At 37.9% G+C, this 20,504-nt stretch overlaps 1 protein-coding gene across 1 annotated transcript in view; it reads left to right on the forward strand.

Moving 5' to 3' along the window:
• The first annotated feature begins 1,782 nt into the window (after nt 1-1,782).
• Nucleotides 1,783-20,504, forward strand: part of dally (division abnormally delayed protein) — a 126,907-nt gene continuing 108,185 nt past the window's right edge. Inside the window, exon 1 of the mRNA XM_023391254.2 lies at nt 1,783-2,975. Within this exon, the coding sequence (XP_023247022.1) occupies nt 2,777-2,975 (199 nt within the window). The 5' untranslated portion in view covers nt 1,783-2,776. The remainder of the gene's footprint in view (nt 2,976-20,504) is intronic.

Raw genomic sequence — 20,504 nt, forward strand, 5'->3', positions numbered from 1 at the left:
GTAAGTAACATCATGCATAATAAAACATTTTTGTATCACACTATCGTCCGAGATTTAAAAAAATTGATATTTCACACTCTGTTACAACATAAAGAAGATAACATTATGTGTCACAGTGGCGATTGTAAAATGTATAAATGTCGAAACATGTTATTGCAATAATACGTTTGCAGCCCATGCCCCTTGTATTGTAACACAGATTTATTAATTAGGCATCACGTAAACAGTTGAGGAAAAAGAAAAAAACTCAACGGCCACTGAAGAAAAAAGAAAAAAATATCAAATAGGCCGCCAGCATCATCAAAAAACTGTGTGACCAGCGAAGCGGAAAACTCAACAAGCCTCTGGAAACCCGAAATTCCATCGCGAAGGAATCGCGAAACCCGACCGCCCGAGCTCACTTCGTTTCGCGTGTATAAACACACTTCAAAAACTTCGCAAGCAATAAAACGACCGTCCCCGATATGCTTTAACAACGCGAAAAAAAAAAAAAAAAAAAAAAAAAAGTAGGTTGAAAGAACCAAAAAACCCTCCTGTATCCTAATATTCCACGCGCTAAACCAACACTTAAAAAATCATCCAATACCACCTTTCCCATGTACTTCAAAGAAGATAAAGGAAAAAAAAAGGACAAACCAAGGGAGAAAGGATTTTTTTGGAAATTCTATATCCTCCTTTCTCCTGTAACTCATCTTATTGGATAAAAAAAATACCCGCACACAAATTAGAAAAAAAAAAAAAAATTATTTTTTATCGTAATACCAGCCCCTACGCATCGGAGTGTATATGCGTGACGACACCGAGGAACATATATAGGCGCTCTCCTTCAGAACATCAGAGGTAGACATTTCACAGACAGTCAACACACACACACACACTCACAAGTGTGCATATATATGTATATATATATATATTGTGCTTTTACATGTAAGCGAGAAAGAAGTAGAAGAAGCGCAAATGACGAATGACAGGAGGGAGAGAGAGAGGAGGGGACGCCTCCTCATATACGTGCACACATATGCACACACTTTGAATTTGCACACTCTATTGTAAGAAGCAGGGTAGGAGTGCGAGGAAGACGGCGTACCAAAGGCACGCCGTGAGGAGAAGCGCAGGAAAGTTGTAGGATCTATTCCGCAAAAAAGTGAGAACAGTCCCCGAAAGCTTTTTTTTAAAACCCCCTTTTTTAATAGAAACGAGTACGCTGAATCGGTTTTTCATTTTTTACCAGACGTAGAGCGATTAATTATGAACTTTTGAATGCCCGACAACTCAGCTGCGGTGACATTTTTCGAGGGTGTAGGTACGACACACTTGCGTGGGTTCACGTGCGACAAAAATCGAGCTTTTTTAGATATTTTGGGTAAAAAAAAAAAAAAAAATTATGTTGTCTCGAGGTAATTGTACAGCCTTTCGATGATACTGAACTCGAGTGAAAAACATTCATCACTCGAAATGATCCGAAAATCGGTAAGAAAGTCGGAAAAAGCTCGAAAAACAAATCCCAAAAGCTCCTCCAAATCCCAAAACCATTCCCCATACTGTGGGCATCGCTTCGCTTTCCGATTACTCGCAGATACGATTTTTTGCGGAACCCCACCGAGCGTCTATACATCCGAGTAACCCTCCTTCGTTCCACCGCCACCCTCAGCGCTTCCTTCATATATATACACACTTGCCGATGCGCGCGAGGGGAAGGAAGAGAGAGAAAGGGCGAGAGCATCAGCGGCGGCAACGGCGGCACAGACTCCAAAGCTATAACACCATCATCAGAGCGAGAGAGACTTTCGCGGAGCCAGCCAGCCAGTCTCTCTCGTCCGCTCGCCGCGATCGGCAGTAAGAGCACCGGGACCCGCGTGTACATACATATATGTGTATTTGTCAATATACTTGTATGCACCACACAACATCTGACGCACATAAATGTATAAATACTTGTATGAATCGGCGCTAATTTCGCTGATTCACCTGTAACCGATCGTTTGCCGATTTTTTTCAACCGATCGCGCGTATCGACACCTCATGATCGGCGGTTTTTCGTTTGTTTTGTTGTTGTTTTCAACGGCCGATGTCAAGTCGAGAGGCCCCCGTGCCGATTTTCCGTGACAGCTCGACTCCCCCCGCGAGTGTCATCTGATTGCGCGTGGGTCGACCTCAGCCTCGGGTGTGTACGATTTTCGCCCCGAAGCCCGCGGTTCCCTTGACGATTTTTCACTCCGAACCTACTTGGCAAAAGCCCGCGAGCGCGCGCGCGTGTACTTATATACTGGTGCGTGTTGTTTTTTTCATCGTCAATGTGCTTATTGTGCGTATCCACTGTGCTTTTGTAAAATCGTTAAACAACAACGGACCACGACCACCACCACCACCACTACCATTACCGTGTAGAAGAAAATAGTGCGCGGTGGGGAAAAACCTCGAGTGATAAGCCGAGCTGCAGCCCCGTATACACATACAGGGGAAAGAAGAAGAGGAGAAGGAGCAAAAGGAAAAATCGGATAAGATACACGTCCGCGGACAGCTGAGAGCGCGTATACGTGTGTATATAGGTACATGTGCGAGAGCGCTCGGCCGATCAGCTGGTGCAGCGGCTCTTCTCTTCTCCCCTTCGTGTGCAAGGTGCAAAAGAGACTGCGGTCGGTACACGAGTAAGGAGAGTAACAGAGGGAGATAGAGAGAGGACATTGACCTCCCTCGGGCGAATATACGGGTGCACGTGTGCGGCAGAGAGTGAAGGTCGTCCCGAAGAGGGGGGAAAAGAGGACGATTTGCGAGGATGTCGTCGAGTGGCTGGTGGAGGCTTGGGTTGCTCGTGTTGCTCTGCTGGACCGGTCGCGAGCACCGGGTGCACGGGTTTTCCGTTCAGCGAGCCAGGAGGGCGCCGGTGGACGCGGACACCAAGTGCGATGTGACGAGGTACTTGCCGGGTAACGCCACCAGACGGCACGACGACGTTGACGCGCCGCTAAGGGGATGTGAGTTGTTTTTACTTTTTCATTTATTTTTTTGCCCGCGTGTCTTGAGTATGTACGTATACTTACCCGATGAACGATCGAAAAGATCGAGGGGAGATCGGTAACGATCGGTGTATGTAAAAAAAATGAGAGCTAATAGGGCGCACTTTCTCAACCGATCTATCGAGACCGCAATTTCCGACTGATTGTATTGACCTAAAATTGCGACTGCGCGCAGTCCCCTCGACTCTAAACGCGATGCACTTTGTCACATACGCACACGCGTTGCACGTGATATCCAATAAATTGCACCTAACTCAGCAACGTGCATAGGTATATGTTGTGTATGTATGTAAGGCAAAGTTGCAACAATAAATTGAAAAGGAAGTGCTGATTTAATGCACCGCATATTATCTGCAACTATATATACGCACCGTTTTCATGAGTTTCGTTTTATTTTAAGCTGACGCGCGACGGCTGTTACGTATTGTATTATGCGAAATCACGTTGTACTCTAGTGCTATTATCGTATCCCCTTCTCTTATTCTCTCTTATCACTGCAGTAGTTTCAATTGACAGAAGAACAAAAAAAAAAAAAAAAAAAAAAAAAACAGCGAGTACTCACACGCGTTTGTAGTGATCTCCGTACTTACGCCGCAGAATTGCATGTAACAGCTTATAATCGAACTGTTTTGCTTTTGGAATAATTTCAGAGAAGAGTGTCTCGATAAAGATCTTAACGTTTTATTTGGGACACTTGACACACTCGTGTTGTGATGAGGAATTTTATTTGCGTTGAATTATTATTGTACTCGTAACGAAAATCAGTTATCATTTCACATGTATGGTGAATATCACACTACTTTTCTTTTCTTTGCGTAGCAATTAAATTCAAAAACGTCACGGCGTGGATCGTCGAATTCGGCATACTGAAATAACACAAAGATTCCATTTTACAATGTAACTTTTTGTCGCTACTCCATGTGCCGTCTCGATTAGCATATACTCTGTACACGTGTCATTTGATCAAATTAAAACTAGACATTTTCCAACCGCGCGTCTCCGAAAACGTTAAAACAACCGAGCCTCGAAAATTACTCCCACATTTGACACTTTCAACGTCATATAAGTAAACGGCTTTACTGCACCTACTCTACATCACTTGGAGTTTACCGTTGTAACATGTATATAATAACGAGGTCGCAATATATCTTTTGGATGACGATCATTGACAATAATTTAATACTTGACTTTTACGTATACGACCACCCACGCACTAATACCTACCTATATATATTATATTCAGTATAATATGTATACAGTTTACAGTATGATTCATCCCTGTGTTTTTGCTCTCGATTTCGCACCCATTTTCAACACATGCTCACCGGGATTTATTTTCGCGTAATCGTACCATTGCGCGAATGTATTATAAGGGATGATCAAGTGTTACGTTACGTGGAGAAGTATATATACGTGGAAGTCTCCAACACCGGAGCTTTCTCCGTATCTCTGTCTCCTCCTGTATTTTCATGCCTGTTGATACTCGCGTGGTCTGCATTTAACGCTTTATCTTTATCGAGAGAGTAGGTATATACATCTACGTATATACACAGGCCGTAATTTCTTATAATTGCGTATTGAAATATTTTTTTATCACTTGTCTTTTTTACTCTATGACGATAAGGTGTCAGTTTGGATCGTTTGGAAAAAAAAAAAAATGATTCACATCGTTGATGTTAAATATTATATTTTCAATCATTTTAATGGCACTTGCGCAATATTTATTTACCTGTTACATGCGCTTTTAATCATTGCATAAAAAGTAATCGTGGATGTTTCTTTTTCCTTATCAAAGTGGTTTTTGCAAACCAATTAGTTTGATAGCTCTGATGGGTTTGCATTTCATAACTGATTTGTGTACCAGTGGTTTGCGCAAATACAAATGTACTTTGATAAAATTGAAAATAATCTATGGGCACATTTAAAAGGTTTTCATCGTCAGGTGTACTTCAGTGTTTGCGCATCATCAACGACCGACAACGATATGATATTTGAAAAGAAAAAAAAATTTTACTGACAAAAGTGTAAAACGTAATAGTATAATTTAATTTCTTTGTTTTCGAGAGTATCGACGTATATAGTCTTTGTGTCATTTGAAGAAACATTTACGTTCTTCTTGCTAAGCAAAACATCGATTTCCGTACAGTAAACGGACTCATTATTAATTCAGTATACCTGCAATACACGGTCGAGCTTATTAAATATTTCAGCATCCAGTTTTTGATATTTTCTTTGTAGTTTATATAGTCATGGGTTATATAGTCATTTCACAGGTGAAATATTTCATGAGGGAGATTCAAAAAACAAACTGATCGAACAAATTTCCGATGTGGGTACTTAATGCGGACAAGGCACGCGATATTGTGGATCGATATATCTTTACTTTTGATAAAAGGCACCGTAAAATTACCAATGTGATAAGGAAAACGTATCGATTCTTACACTTCACAATGAAATTATCAATTCTATCGGTCTTTATGCGATTTAGTGTTTGTAAATGTTTTTTTTTTTCTTTTATAAAAAAAATATGTCAGAGATTTGACAAAAAATAAACAACTCTATTTTAATGATTTGAATAAACCTTGCATCATTTATTAAAGGTAAGTTTAAGTGAGTGCAAAATAAAAGTTCTGGAAAATAAATTCACTATCTGATGGCACTTTAGATTACCATTGTAATCAGAATAAATTTTTTTAACATATTTTTCTACTATTTATTTAATGATGTAGTAATTACAGCTCCACGTCGAAACCTAATGAATTCTAAGTTTATTATTTGAATATTTATACTTTTAAGTACAATCTTGAAAACCATGCACGTGGGAACAAAATTTTTTTTTTTCATTTTATGAGAAACAATGTACGTTTGCAAAAAAAAAAAAAAAAAATTCTCTAAAACTGAGAAAAATAATAATTTTTTTGTGCGTTGGTATAACGAATGGCGATACAATCACACAATGTGTGTACATCTAGTGACGATCTAGTGATTCCAGAGTCCCTATAGTTATTTAAATGCTGAGCTTAATGCAGGTTGCGTCCCGCTCGCTACGCACACTTTTTCATAATTAAACTTACTTGACTAGTGACATAAGCGTAACAAATAATTTAATTGAAAACTTTTGTAGACAAGTTTTTGCCAAACTTTTGTAGACAAGTTGTTGTAATTGACAAACTTCCACCCTATTGGCTTGTTGTTACTTTTTTCGTGAGGCTCACGTATGAATTTTGTGTGTTACAAATATTAAAAGTGTACTTCTAAAAATCTAGAGTAGCGAATTCATGTAATGTTGATATCCATCCTGCAATGTGTCCGATAAAGATAAGGTTCGAGAGCCTACGCGATCTTTCCAAAGTGATGATCAAACAAAGTGGTTGAAGCGAAGCTTCACAGATTAATTGCACCGCGCTACGTGGGCTTTTAACATAGAGCCCAAGGGAAAATTCGTGCCACACGTTGCGCAGATGTTTATGTACGCTGATACATCTATTGTATAGACTGATATCCAATTCTTCTGAGGCGAGCATTGGGACGAGACTTGCTTCGAGCCTCGTTTGGTCGTTCTTGGCATATTTGTGAACTGTGCAATTACATCAATCTGCAATTCTATTGGCTGAAGTGTAGATTTTTCGTCGTTATAGATCTTTTGTCGATTCTAGTTTTGAAGCTGCGATTTGAAAGTGAGGAGGGTTTGGTGAGTCTTTAGTCAAAATTTTTATATTTTATAATCAATTATTGTAGATATAACTGCTATTGTTTCAACGTAAAAAAAAATCTATATCAGCCAGGCCTCGTACATTGAAAGAAGCAAGTTTTTCAAACATTACCTTACTAAATATTCTAAAAATGAATGTTTTACACTAACCTTGGTTGTTTTAGTTTTTTAACGATAGTCCTAGTGTATTGCCCAGAAGAGTAGTTGGCGTAGAATTATCTAACTAAATAGTTTGGGCTTCAATTGTGTGAATAAGGAAAAAGAAAAAAAATCTACAATCCGTGTATAGTGAAACTATTGAAAAATGAATTAATTGTCTTACTTATGCCAGGGAGTCGGGACGTCGTTTGTATATTGATGCATGCCTATATATATATATATATATATATAATATTTGTGAGCTTTGATTGGCTAGAGTCTCCCTAGCGCCCTCTCAGCGGTTCAAAGTCACCCGTTGCCATTATCATAGATAAAGTATTTTTTATTTATAGTCCACGACAAAAAGATTAAGTTTACGATACGTGGGTACGTCAGCGTGTATAATTAGACAACAGTTGAGCGGCACTTCTTTTCGATTGGTCTAATGAAAGTTGATACATCATGCTACGTGTAATTAGGAAAACATATGCCTAATGAGATAAATGTAACATTAATTATGTCGATTTGGGTCTAAAAGTTGTGAAACAGCTCCAAGTGTTTGGGACATGATATGTAAACATCAGGGATGTATAAATGTCTCCTTGTAACTTTACGCAATTGATAATTACAGGCTTGAAGCGCGTGTTTCTAAGCATTCAAGAGCATTATAATTTTTTACGATTAAGATCTATTATTATAAAGTGTGCGTAAACTTGCACGCCTAAGTGCAAGTTTTGATACACTTGATATTATTACATTTATTGTACTGCAACTCTCAATATAACACTGGTTTCTCAATTCCAAATTGTAAAACTTTTTTTTTTTTTTTTCAATTATTTAGATTACTAATGAACAGCTATAGTACTTTTACCATAAATTTCTTTTTACATCAAATGATTTCACCCATCAAAATTTATTAATCAAGTGTGATTGCTTTAGTGGCGTAAAATTTTTGTCAACAACTGAACAAAATGTTGATTATTTTTTACCACAATAATACTTACTTCTTCTCTTCAAAGAAAGTTTAACAGCAAGTGACTACAGAGCCCAGAAATTGTAATTTCTGCGATTTCTGCATTTTTATTTTGCCAAAGAACTCCCGTTACATTGAAAGCAGATGCTCTTCGACTTATTTTAGACAACATGAATAATCAATTGTAAAAGAAGACGTACTTTTGTATAAGGCAGTTGAGTGTATATAAAATTAGTTGGATGATGCCTGAATTAAAATTTTTCATGGTTTACGAGTTTATTTGCAACTGTCGTGTACATAAATATTTTTTCGTACATGAAAACACATCATTTGGAAATATCGTCTAGTCCTGGTATATGGCAGTCACGATTCTCATTTTCGGCGTGACTTCGGATATGCATTAAAAGTTTGTCGCGCTGTTCAAAAATATGCCCACAAATTATGCAGGGATTGTAATGCCTGAAATTTACGTGAGCTTCGAGAGATTCCTCTCTGTGAAGCATCGACCCACATATCAAGCAACGGTGGTTACTCTCCGATGACTTTCCACCCAAGAAGCTGTAACCTCGTTTTAAACTTCCAAACGTGTTGATGAACGATGATAGTAGACCAGCTGCGATCCTGTTGAGCGTAAAAATAATCAAATAGTTAATAGTAAAAATAACCAACAACCAATAGTATATATATATATATATATATATATATATATATATATAATTTCTAAAATAAATAACACTAGTCATATGCAATTTGGCGCTTGAAGAAAGAAAATCGCAAAGGAAAATATAGGTATAAATTACTAAAAATTCATTCACATAAAAAAAGTGTATAAAAAAGTATGTCCAGTATATCACTAACAGTAGAGTCATGATAATTTGACGTACGCAATAACTACCAGAGAAGTATAAGTATCTTCATTCGGTTCGAAAGAAAATAACTATATAGAATTCAGTGAATATCCAACCGTGTTGCCATAAAAAGATAATTAAATGATGCACTAGTTTTATTTGTATTCCCGGTGAAAAAGAAAGAAAATCATTTCAATTACTTCATAAAGCGATTCATTCAATGTTTTTGGAAAGTTATTTGTGAAATAGATTTAAAAAACTGTATTGTCAGTGAAAATAATAGTTACACCTATTTAAGAGTGAAAAGTCCGGGTATACACTGCACTCTGTGATTACTATACTCTTGGTAATCCACGTCAGAATGTATCGTATGTAAATTATATCGGGCAGGATAACGTAAGATTCTTTCTCTACCACAGGCAAGTCGGAATGGCATTTTAGAGTAGCACTCGCACCTACCATCCTTATAAAAAAAGTTCAACTTATTTCGCTGAGTAAAAGGAAAAAGTAAGTTTTCTTTAAAATTTTTAATGTTAGCTGTATACATATTTATACAATAAAGTGAATTCAATCGGAAAGACACTATTCGAATCTTATTTAAATAATTCTACGTAAACAATATTCTTGCAAGTAATTGGTTCTGATTTTGCAGTACACAATTAAACAATGCTTTGTACTATTGTTATGCTGCAATTAGAAATAAGAAAACAAAAAATAAATCTAAGGTCTCGTAAAATATGTTAAACTTGATTGATACTAGTTCCAACTCGAATAAATGTTGGTGTTAAAACTTATTCGTCTAATTTTACATGGTACTATTACTTTTGCTAAAATAATATATGATAAACTTACTTTTTCCATGTTTGGAAGGAATAAATTGTCAACTCAAGTTGACACATATTACGTTATGTCCAAAGAAGAAATACTTATGATTCTAGTTGACACGGAATAATTTCGATTTTTTTGTGCTCAATGCACACTTTTAAAGATCAATATTGCAAGTGAAAAACTAAATATGCTACAAAGTAAATACTTTTAAAGTAAACGTTTTATACTTTTCATGAAAAGTTTTATGAAGACACAAGTCCTTTGTTCCTGATCTTGCTTTAGTAACGTGTGGTACAATAATGAAGTGGGAGTCGTTTGTACTGTACGTGATAATGTTCTTATATACGTATGCAAAGTATGAATTTAAGAGAATAGTTAGAAATCGGCCTAATAATCTACACATTCGTAGCTTGAAATGTACATTATACTATTACTTGTGAAAGTGCTCATTTATCGCTAAAATTACGTATATCAGTATTGCTTATGCAAATAGGAAAATAACTACTTTTAAACTAAATCAGATTACTTTCTACATAATGTCGGGAAATCATAAGAGTATCACTTAATTGAATCGTCATCTTTTGTTGCATTTCCAGCTCAATAATATTTTCATGTCATAATAGCATCCTACAAATCGATTACGGATTTCGTAAAATCATTTTTATAGTGATAATAAGCCCAGGATGTATATAGGTATGTAGTGCTCGGTCTACGTAAGCACTCTTCGTGCCTTTGTGCGTGACAAATTAATACATTTTTATGTCGCACTTTTCCATCATTTCGTATATTTATACTGAATTAAAAATTTAGAAATCAAATTTACCATTATTTCTAATAAAAAATTTCGTCCCAAGAAAGCTTTTACAGTAGTGAAATTTTAATAAGTAATAAAGGTATCTTTGGAGAAATAATTATATTAAAATTATTAATGTGAAAAAAATTTACAATACAGAACCTAAAATTTCTCGCCCGCCAAAGCTTCTCATAAGCCCGCGTTTAAAAAAATCTACATTAATTATATACTTTGGTGTACACTTTTTATACAAATTCAATGCACAAAAAAATATTTTCGAGATTTATGTTACTATGATTTCGAAATTTGGGAAATTTTTTTGGTAAGTTTTCAATAATTTTTTGAAGAAAATCGTTACTACATACGTCTACTTATATTTAAATGTTGATTTAAACTGAACAGTACTTTGTTACATTCATTATATATTATTTTTGATCAATATTTGAAAAATTCATGGACAGCAATAAGTAAATGACCTGAATTTTAATTTAAAACCTTTTGTTGGATGGATATACATCATGTTACAATAAAAATTGTTTTAAACGAGTGAATTCAGTCTTTTTTCGTTCAATCAATTAGACTGTTTCTTTATCGTAGACCATAGTCGTTTTCAACACATGCCTCTAGTGATATAATCAGAGCAAATGATGTACACATCTAATTAGAAAGACCGACTCCTTCTATAAAATTTAACAATTAATTAACGCTCGCCTACTTGTTGGAAACATGCTTAATATTGTTCTTATAAAAATATTTTGTAGCTATCAATATTTTGTATTATTCTTGAGTAGTGAGTTGATAAAACAAGCGGCTGGATTCTAAAAAAAAAAGTAAACTTTTGTATTTCGGGCATAATTATTTTTTGATATAACAACAAAATTCATATTATTTTTTTATCAAATTTTTTTTGGTTCTTAGCGCGTATTTTACTAATTATTTTTTGCGAAGAGTATATCACAAAATTATTAAAGAAAAATATATAGCTTGCTAACCATTTTAAAAGTATTTTTTAAATTCTAGAACAAAAAATCATACATGTTAAGACAGTCGTATAAAAAATTAAGTTTCTTCAAGGTCTACTACTTTTGCCTTCAAAACTTTGTTGTAGAACGTCAACTTTTTACACTATTTTTTGTCATTGTCTCTTACATCATCAAGATTACACCTTAGACAAAATCGAACAAAAAAAAGTAGTATTTTTATAATCTCAAATTTTTCAAAAGACTAAAAAAAAATTTCAACCTATTGAATATTAGGTTGTGGTGTGAAATTAAAGCTTATACCCATAACCAATGGGAGCCTAATTAAATGTTTAAATTAATAAGCTTCATAATATTTTGTAATTAAAAAAAGAATTATATTACAGGTGCTTTGAAACCAAAATAATTTATGTGGGACTTTTAGATAAAAATCTAATGGCACCTAATCCGAAAATAGAATCACATTTCATCAGAATCCTAAACTTTTAAGGTAGAAATGAGCGTCGATACATCATCCCTAGTCAGAAAGATATCAGACCATTAAAAAAATAAAATAAAATAAAAAAAAGTACCGAGATTAAAAAAACTCAATGTGAACGCACTCTAAAAGACTTGTATTACCAGCATTACTCGCGTGTCATTGCTCTCTTCAGCTGACGAGAATAAAAGACACCCACTGAAAATCCACATGGCAATTAATTTCATCAATTCGGTATGCGACAGGATGTACTTTTTTTTCTGTCCTGTCAATTTACTTATAAAAGATAAAAGGAAAAAAAAAAGAATAATGATATACCGAGGAAAACGAGTCGCTGTATATAAATAAGCCGAATAAAAAAAAAAGACACACCCGTTTCATACATTCTCGCGAGCACATGATTTTTAATACCCCCGTTCAACCGATTTAAATAAGCAGACGTGTAAAATACGAAAATAAAGAACGAAAGGAAGAAACGCGAGCTTAAAGAGCGTGACAAGCAAGAAATTCACTCGCGTGATATCTTTTCTGGGCGAGCTTGTGGAGCTTTTCCATTAAACCCCCGCTCACACCCTCTCTTTTATCCACAGCACATGAAGAAGAGGAGCTGGTAAGTCCAGGAAAATTTATCACCTCTTTTTTTACACACTTAAAAAAAAAAAAAAAAAAAAAAAAAAAAAAAATATTGAAACATTGGCCCCCCTACACCGTGAATTGTACAATTTTTAGAGAAGCCATTCTAGCTTATTTTTCTCATTAATCGCTAACGAAACATAGGTATCTATTTTTTCGGTTTAATCTCGAAGCACGTGCTGAGAACAAAAAAAAAAAAAACAAAAATAAAAGATGTACGAGGTTTAAAGAAATATCATAACGCGAAATAATTAATTATATCGGGGAAGGGAAATAATTAAATTTCCGCGGAACGCATCGGTGCTCTTTGTGTTAGCGATTCACCCGAACGCGCCTCTTTCTCTCTGTCTTCTGAGGTGTCACAAAGAGCTCGAAATTAATTTATCCGCTGAAAATATTTGCTCCCTCAATTTTCACGAAAACACAATGAATCGTGCTCGATCCGCGAAAGTAGCTCCGTCGTTTTGGCGAGTAATATTATTCTCAACCTATATAATATCTTTATTGTATGAAATCTGATTGATAAACAAAAGCTCGCTCCATATCGTACACACACACATATATATATATATATATATATATATATATTCATACACAAAACTTTTCTACCGGCATCCCACTTTATTGAGTTATTAGCTGAATGCACGTCAATTTCAATATAAAAAGTACAGCTATGTAATTGAAATTCGTAAAAGATGATCAATAAAAGAGCTATATGATTCGGTCGTCGAAGGAACAGAGGGGCCCGACGAGTCACGTTATTTTTCCCTTTCATCTCGAGTTAGAGGCTAATCACGGAACACGAAACTCCACTCGAGAGTGCACGAGTTTGGGCTTACCATACAACGCACATAATGCCTACACACCATCATTGGATAATCGAGCGAAGTGGCTGCACCTATATGTATATATGTACGCGCCGATTCAGACTCGATCAGCCTCGACGCACGGTTCTCACGGCACGAGGGAAGACGCGTGCATTATGTACAACATACCTATACAAGGTAGAGGGGGCACAAGCGATTTGTCGCTCTGCTGCCTCCCCATCCTGTTCTTTTTCTCTTGTACCTATATTTTATCGGGCATATTAGACAACGCACTCGGAAGTACCGATCCGACGTCTGGGAACGAACGCGTCTCTCCGGCACTCTATAATTAGCCGTGCAATCGCTCCAAATGTATATAGACACGCGCGCGCGGGAGAAACGACGAGTCACTTGGCACGCCATCCTTGTCTTGTTGGCTCGTTAAATCGCGATCCTCTGGTTCTATACCTATACGTGTATATACCGATCGAATGGATATTTATAAGTTATATGGAGATTTTTTTTTTTTTTTTTTTTTTTCTATCGAAGATGACGCGGTGCGATGATTGTTGCTCAGCAGAGTGTACCGATCGCGTAAAGAAAGGTCACTTGTTTTTTTTTTTTTTCCACGATTGGTATTAATAAACTTGCGAGTGAGTGTTTGTATGTATGTGATACATTCGGTTATTGGGCGTGAAATTAAATTCGTGCAAGCCAAACGAGATCGTTTCCGTCGAGTGTAATCGTGTGTCCATCCAAAGTCGAATTGCACGGGCCAGAGGGTCAAAAAAAGAGAAAAACTAGTGCGATAAATCATCGAAACTTGACGGAGCGGAAATTCACGTGTTGGAGGAGGAACTTTTCGTCGCTTATTGTTGCCCTCGCAGCTTCCTTCCTCCCTAACCACATGTACATGTATATATGTATATTTCCTGGTTGATTAATTTGAACTCGGGTATCGTTGCGAGAGGGTGTCCCCCCCCCTTCACTGTCCCAGATATGCATGTGCGAGTTGTAACACACACACACACACACACACACACACACACACACACACACATACACAGTAATCGTGCTTTTCTCGTATTTTTTGTTGATGAAGTCTCTTGGAGCCTTGGCACACTTCGCTCTTTGGCGCGAAATAACAACTCGGTGCATTTTTTAAATTTCGTTTTTCTTTTGTGACGAACACAAAATAATTTAAAAGCGAAGAACTTTTGAGAAATTTTTCCAGACCATCGGCGCGAAAAAATAGCCTTGAAGTGTATACCGAGTCGTACACCCCGTGAGGTTCGGCCGATGCTCTCGAGAACTGGGACGCGGACACAAAACACGCGTTCTAAATTCGCGTGAGGTCGAGCTTGATTTTTCTTTTTTTCACGTCAAACTACCGCTCGAGCTCGCGGGTGTTGATTTTGTTTTTGTTTTAGCTTGAAAAAATAATTCGAAGTAAATTTTTGCTGCGCTCGAGAGTTTTTAATTGGGATCGATGCGGGGGCAGGAGAATTTCGACGCAACGGGAGCAAATGTACATACTATTGTAATGATAGAAAAGAAATTTTCGGAGATCAATTTTTTTGTCAAATGGATAAAAGTACCTTTAGAACAACTATATATACACACGCGGAACAGAGACATATTGCACGTTGTTAAAAAAGATGAGTATTGCGCACGGCGGAGATTCCAAGTACTTCAATCCAAGATGATAAAAGAAGGGGGGCGATAGAGGCAAAAAAACGTGTTAAAAGGAACAACTACGCACCAAGTCGTGAAACAATCTGCAAAATACAATCCACGCATGTTACAATTGAAAAATACCCACCCGCATGTACTAATGAAACGCGCACAACTAACGATCAGAGTATACCTATACCGCCTAATGGCACGTAACCCACTCTATATATAGTATAAGAGCATCGGAACAATTTTGTACAATGTAATATGTATATGTACGTATTTTTTTTGGTCATCAGCTCCATCTTTGTCTGTGTAACGTGTCATCAAGATTTATACTTGGCGCTAAGGCGAGCACCTCTTATCTTTATCGCATCGTAAACAAAGTGCTGACACTCGTTACATATTTCTACACAATGTTCGTTTGTGAAATATGTATACTTTAACCAATGATGTACAATGTTCCACCCCTCCTTTGTTCATCACACCTTTCGTAACGTCTCTATGGTTTGAAAATCGGCGGAAAAAACCAATTGGTCGATCCTTCGTTAGAAGGTACAGCTTTTACTATTTAAAAAACACAAAAATCGGCAATCGGTTCGTACTTACACGGGAACTCGACGTTCTCTCTCCCTCTCTCTCTCCACGTATATCGGTGCAACTGTACATATATGTATATCCGTGAGCGTAAAAACCACGCGACGTAACGGCGCTGTACTTAAACGCCTTTTCTCTCGTAGAAAGAGACGCATGGTGCCAAACAAGGGGGAAAGAAGGAGATTACTCCTGTCCATGCGCTCTTTTTACAGTCCGCGTGTGCCGTAAAATATGTCGGACGCCTCGTGGCAATGCTGCGCGTGGGCATCCGTAATCTTGCCATGTTATACCTACGACACTTTATGTGCCAAGTCCCTGTGGTCGATAGCCACGTTACGTCTGATGCGAAAAAGTTTGTGGCTAACGTCAACTGGTGCAGGGATTTGCATTGTACAGGGAGTTTACCAGTTTTACGCTCATGTATGCCATGGCTGTTTTTTTTTTTTTACTTGCTACCTCCCGTTCGAGTTACACGTTTCTTTGCTTATTTATTAGTTTTCTGCTACAATTATGGTGCTGCCCGCGCAATGAATACATCATTTCATATGAAAGTGGACATGAGATAGACGCTTGTTGTTGAAAATAATTAAGTTTTCGTGAATTACATAAGAGGCTGTAATCGCGTGGTGTATGTTATGTTCGTCGGATCAAAAAGTATCAATCAAGCCGATTTTCCAGCCGATTTCTCGATTCACGTGGTAGGTATAGCCAACTCGAACCAAAATATATGATTCAGAATACCTACCTGTTGGAAAACAACACTCACTCCTGCCGATTCGAAAGCATCTTTTTATCAGATCACACGGAAGCCCTTGCCGATTCGTCTCTTTAAAACACCCCCTTCGAGCACTCAAACGATCCTTCCCCCCGTTGAAAGGAGCTGGGAGGGGGGGGGGGGAAAGGAAAGAAAGAAATCCCCGGCATTTCGCAATACTCACGCTCGGCACCCGTACTTTCGAGGCAGCTGAATTATTCGAGCCAAGCGTCGCGAGGGAGAGAGATAGAGAGACGCCAAAAGGGAGGGCGGAGCAAGAGATTCCTCGGGTGTCTTCCCAGTTCGATCTCATTAAAGATAAAGCACGCACTTATCCCCGGGGCGACGCGAAAATCAGTCCCCCTCTCTCTGTATACCTCGTTCCGATCGCTGTCAAAGTTTGCGAGGAATGGAAAGAAAAACAAGGCAGGAAAAGCCATCGCGAAGAAAAAATCTTTTTTTTTTTTTTACCCCACCCCTTTGATGCTGCACTTATACTTGCTGTATTTTGAACGTGTATATAAATGTGGGCACACCAGCGAATTATAAGCCCTTCATGCAATATACACTTGTATTGTGGGGTAAAGCCCCCGGAGTAATAAATTCGAAACTTTGTCGACGGAGGGTCGTCGATCGGCAGCTAAATAACCTCGTAATTCACCATGCAGGTATTTACATACGGGGTTGAGGGTGTGGGAGGGGGGTCTCACGTGTATGCTCTAGGGGTATAATATAAATATACATGTACAAGGAAGGGAAGGGGGGTAGGTATACAGCAACACCGTTGGGTTTTGTTTATTCGCAATTGTGTGCCCGTGCTTGTACAAGCGCGCGCGAGAGCTTTATATTGCGGAGGCTGGAACATCTGTCGGTCGCTCCTGCTTGGGATAATGGGTTAATTCGAGTGGCTTATGTTGTATACGTATTATAATGGTGTGCAATTGGTACGTACGGGTGTATATTATATTATAGGTACCGGGGGATGGGGTTCGGTGATCGATATACGATGCGTATTTTTTTGTACGACTACTTGTGGTTAAAAAAATTTACCGTTGGAGGATATTTATATTGTTTTGGTTGAAAAATTTTTGTGTCGATCTTCAACTCTCGTCTGCGTTGACCGTATCGGAGAATACGGTCTTAGTGTTTGTGTATATCCGTTTCGTTTATGTTTGAAAACATCACTCTTCATTGATGCTCTTACTCCTACCAAACGAGTTTTTCGGGCACTCCTTCACAACGACTTTTGAGAGGAGATTGTTACCCGTGTACGCCAATATCCCTTTAATTTGCTCCAAAGTCATGGCAGGAAAACCTCTGACATCAGGGAAAAAAACGCTGAAAAAGTTTTCGAGTCGAGACGATTACCACCACATGAGTGGTCCAACTGAGCTACATCTGGATGAGTATTCTCAGCAGAGACAGGTTTTTTTTCAAACGGATTACAAATTTCAATCTACCAAAAAAAAAAAAAGAACCATTCGATCGTTAACTTTGCGACAGAAATAACATAATACGTGTAGGTACGTGCGCACACGCGTTCCCGCCTCTTTGGATTCGTCCATCGGAAGGAAAAAAAAAAAAAAAAAAGAAAAGGAAAGGGAAATTAATAGCATCCAATTTCTTTCGGAAACAAAAATAAGTATGATTTCCCTTTTGGCGTCGTTTAACGTCCCGGGAGAGATTAATCGAGCGTCTCCATCACTGTCGGTGCGGATTATACACGCGCGACCATAAGACGACCGCGACGGGCGAGAGGGAGATTAATCTTTTCGATTTATTTTCGCAATGAAAAGCGAATAATTGATTGTAACATGAATGTGGACGGTAATAAAAGTAACGAGAAGCTCTCATTTGTACGTACACCCCCTGGGATAAACCTTTGTCGGAGAGCAGAGGAAGAGAGAGAAGTACACTTATTAATGAATTGTTCAATCTCGTGAAAAGCTTCCGATGCACGTACAGGTGTACATACGAACAAACGATGATTACGATTGATTTTTATAAATATATGTTATGTAAGTATACACCCAACAGCCCTACAATAGTTACCGATATACTTACAAAGCGTATCGTCATTGTGGCTTGTAAAATAAAGTCCAACGAGTATTGTACAAAATCAGGGGTTACAGTTTTTTTCTAGTTCTATACTTATTGAACTGAAAAAAAAAAAAAAAAAAAAAAAAAAAAAAAAAAAAAAAAGTACAGGTAGCAAAGAGAGCAATCGTTGTTGACGCGCAGACGACCTCCTGCACCTCCCTATGGTGTACGCAGAGGGATAACCATAAACCGGACCATAAAGTCAGTGAGGTGCAGCGTGAGAAAGGTCCAAGAAGCTTTGTTTGCCTCGTCGTACATGTACTCGTACATAAACAAGCACGAGACACCACCTACTCTATTCTTCTGCGTGTAAACTGCGTTTCGTGTGTATTAGCCACGTTGTTGTGTTATTACACGAGTGGACGACGTTTTCCTCTTTCTCTCTCTCTCTCATGGCGTACCAATGCGTGGTATGGATGGAGAACTTTTTTTCTTCTGAGGAAGAAAGAAAATTACAAATTTATTCATGGAGAGTGATGTGAAATTTCCCCATTTATTTTCTTGCCCCTTTTCTTTTTATTTTTCCCCGTGCGGTAAGGAAACGAACGATTCCAGTGATAACGGCGTTGTACTGCGTGAATCATGTACATTACGTACAAGAAAAGTATGGGTTTTTTATTTTCAGGGGATGAGACGGGGTGAACTTACTATGCATATATTTTTGACGGAGGGTTGGGAATTTATTTTTTTTTCTTCTTCCTTTTACTGCACTGCGTGTACAAGATGTTGACATGTTTTAGCCAAAGGGAGAGTTACAAATTATACTTATGTATATTGCGACCAAGTGGAATATCTTTTTTTTCTCCTTCGCGCGTATACTTTAAACGCTCGTTGTTCAGCGTTGAAGGCTCGTGTATATTTATTCGTGCGCTCCGTAATATAGCAATTGAGCACGAGATCCCGAGTTTATTTGTATCAAATCGTCTTGTGAAGAAGAAGATCGTTAACATCTTACTTGTATGGGTCGTGCTGCATCGACGGAGACGAAAAACAGCTGTACCCTTTTGTAACACTGGAATTTTCGAAGGAAAAACTAAACCTACTTTTAAGATTACAAGGTAACACAGGTGTAGTAGGGTGGCTCTCGCGAAATTTGAATTTTAAATTTGATCCTCACATTGAGTTTCATAGCGAATGTTTGCAGATTTTCAAGGGGTGGTTTTTCATCCTTTTGTTGAGGGTCGCTTTTTGCCGTCAAATTTTGTTTGTCTACCAATCAACTGAGACGCAGTGTAGCAAAATAAATTCGTGTACATAGGAAAAATGATTGTCACCAAGAGAACCGATCCTGCCCTACCAAAAACGGTACAAAAGAAGTCTCCACGCGAGTCGAGAGGAAGAAAAAAAAAATCGATTCACCTTTGAAATAACGATGGTTTAATAACGATAACCGTGAAATTTCCATTTGAAAAAATCAATTATCTGCCCAACAGGATTTAATTAAATCTGTACACCAAAACAGTCAAAATCGACCTTTGGAGGGAGAGAGGGAGAGAGAGAGAGAGAGAGAGAGAAAGAAAAAAGGGAAGAGCACAAAGAAATACCGATCCTTTTTCCTATATTAGGCATAACGACCGGTAACGAGAGGGAAGACACTTTGCGACGTAAGAAAGAGAGCGGCTTAATTTATCGCGCGTCGACGATAAACCATCCGACTTAATAGACTTTCGCCTCTTATACAAATATACCTACTCGTATCGAACGCTTGTTTGTGTGTGTGTGTGTGTGTATAATAACAGCAACCTCAGCAGCAGCAGCAGCACAAGAAGAAGAAGCAGGTCCCTCTCGTTTTCCGAGAATCACGTCGACGCACAATGCGCATTATATTCCTGCAGCACTGCTACTTACAACAACTGCACCAGAGAGAGAAAAATCTCCCTTCGACTTACAGTCCATAATATATATATAGTAGCGACTTAAGCGACGATTATCGATCGGGGACGTTCAATTAACGTTTTGTTATTGTTATTGTTATTTATTATTTTATTTTATTTTTTCTTTCAGCGCAAAGCATCGTGTAAAGATATTCCCACGAGGGTACGTAAATATATACATATGGAAGATCGGTGATCGGCGCTTTTGATAATGTACGTGAGTGTGTGTGTGTGGGTCTCCGGGTGAGAGTTTGCTTTTAGGAGTAAGGTATTAAGTGAGTTATTGCGCGTTCGAGCCT

Source organism: Copidosoma floridanum, unplaced genomic scaffold, assembly GCF_036245765.1.
Source record: "Copidosoma floridanum isolate Cflo_tuat_1 unplaced genomic scaffold, Cflo_Japanese_pri ptg000001l, whole genome shotgun sequence".
NCBI classification, from domain to species: domain Eukaryota; kingdom Metazoa; phylum Arthropoda; class Insecta; order Hymenoptera; family Encyrtidae; genus Copidosoma; species Copidosoma floridanum.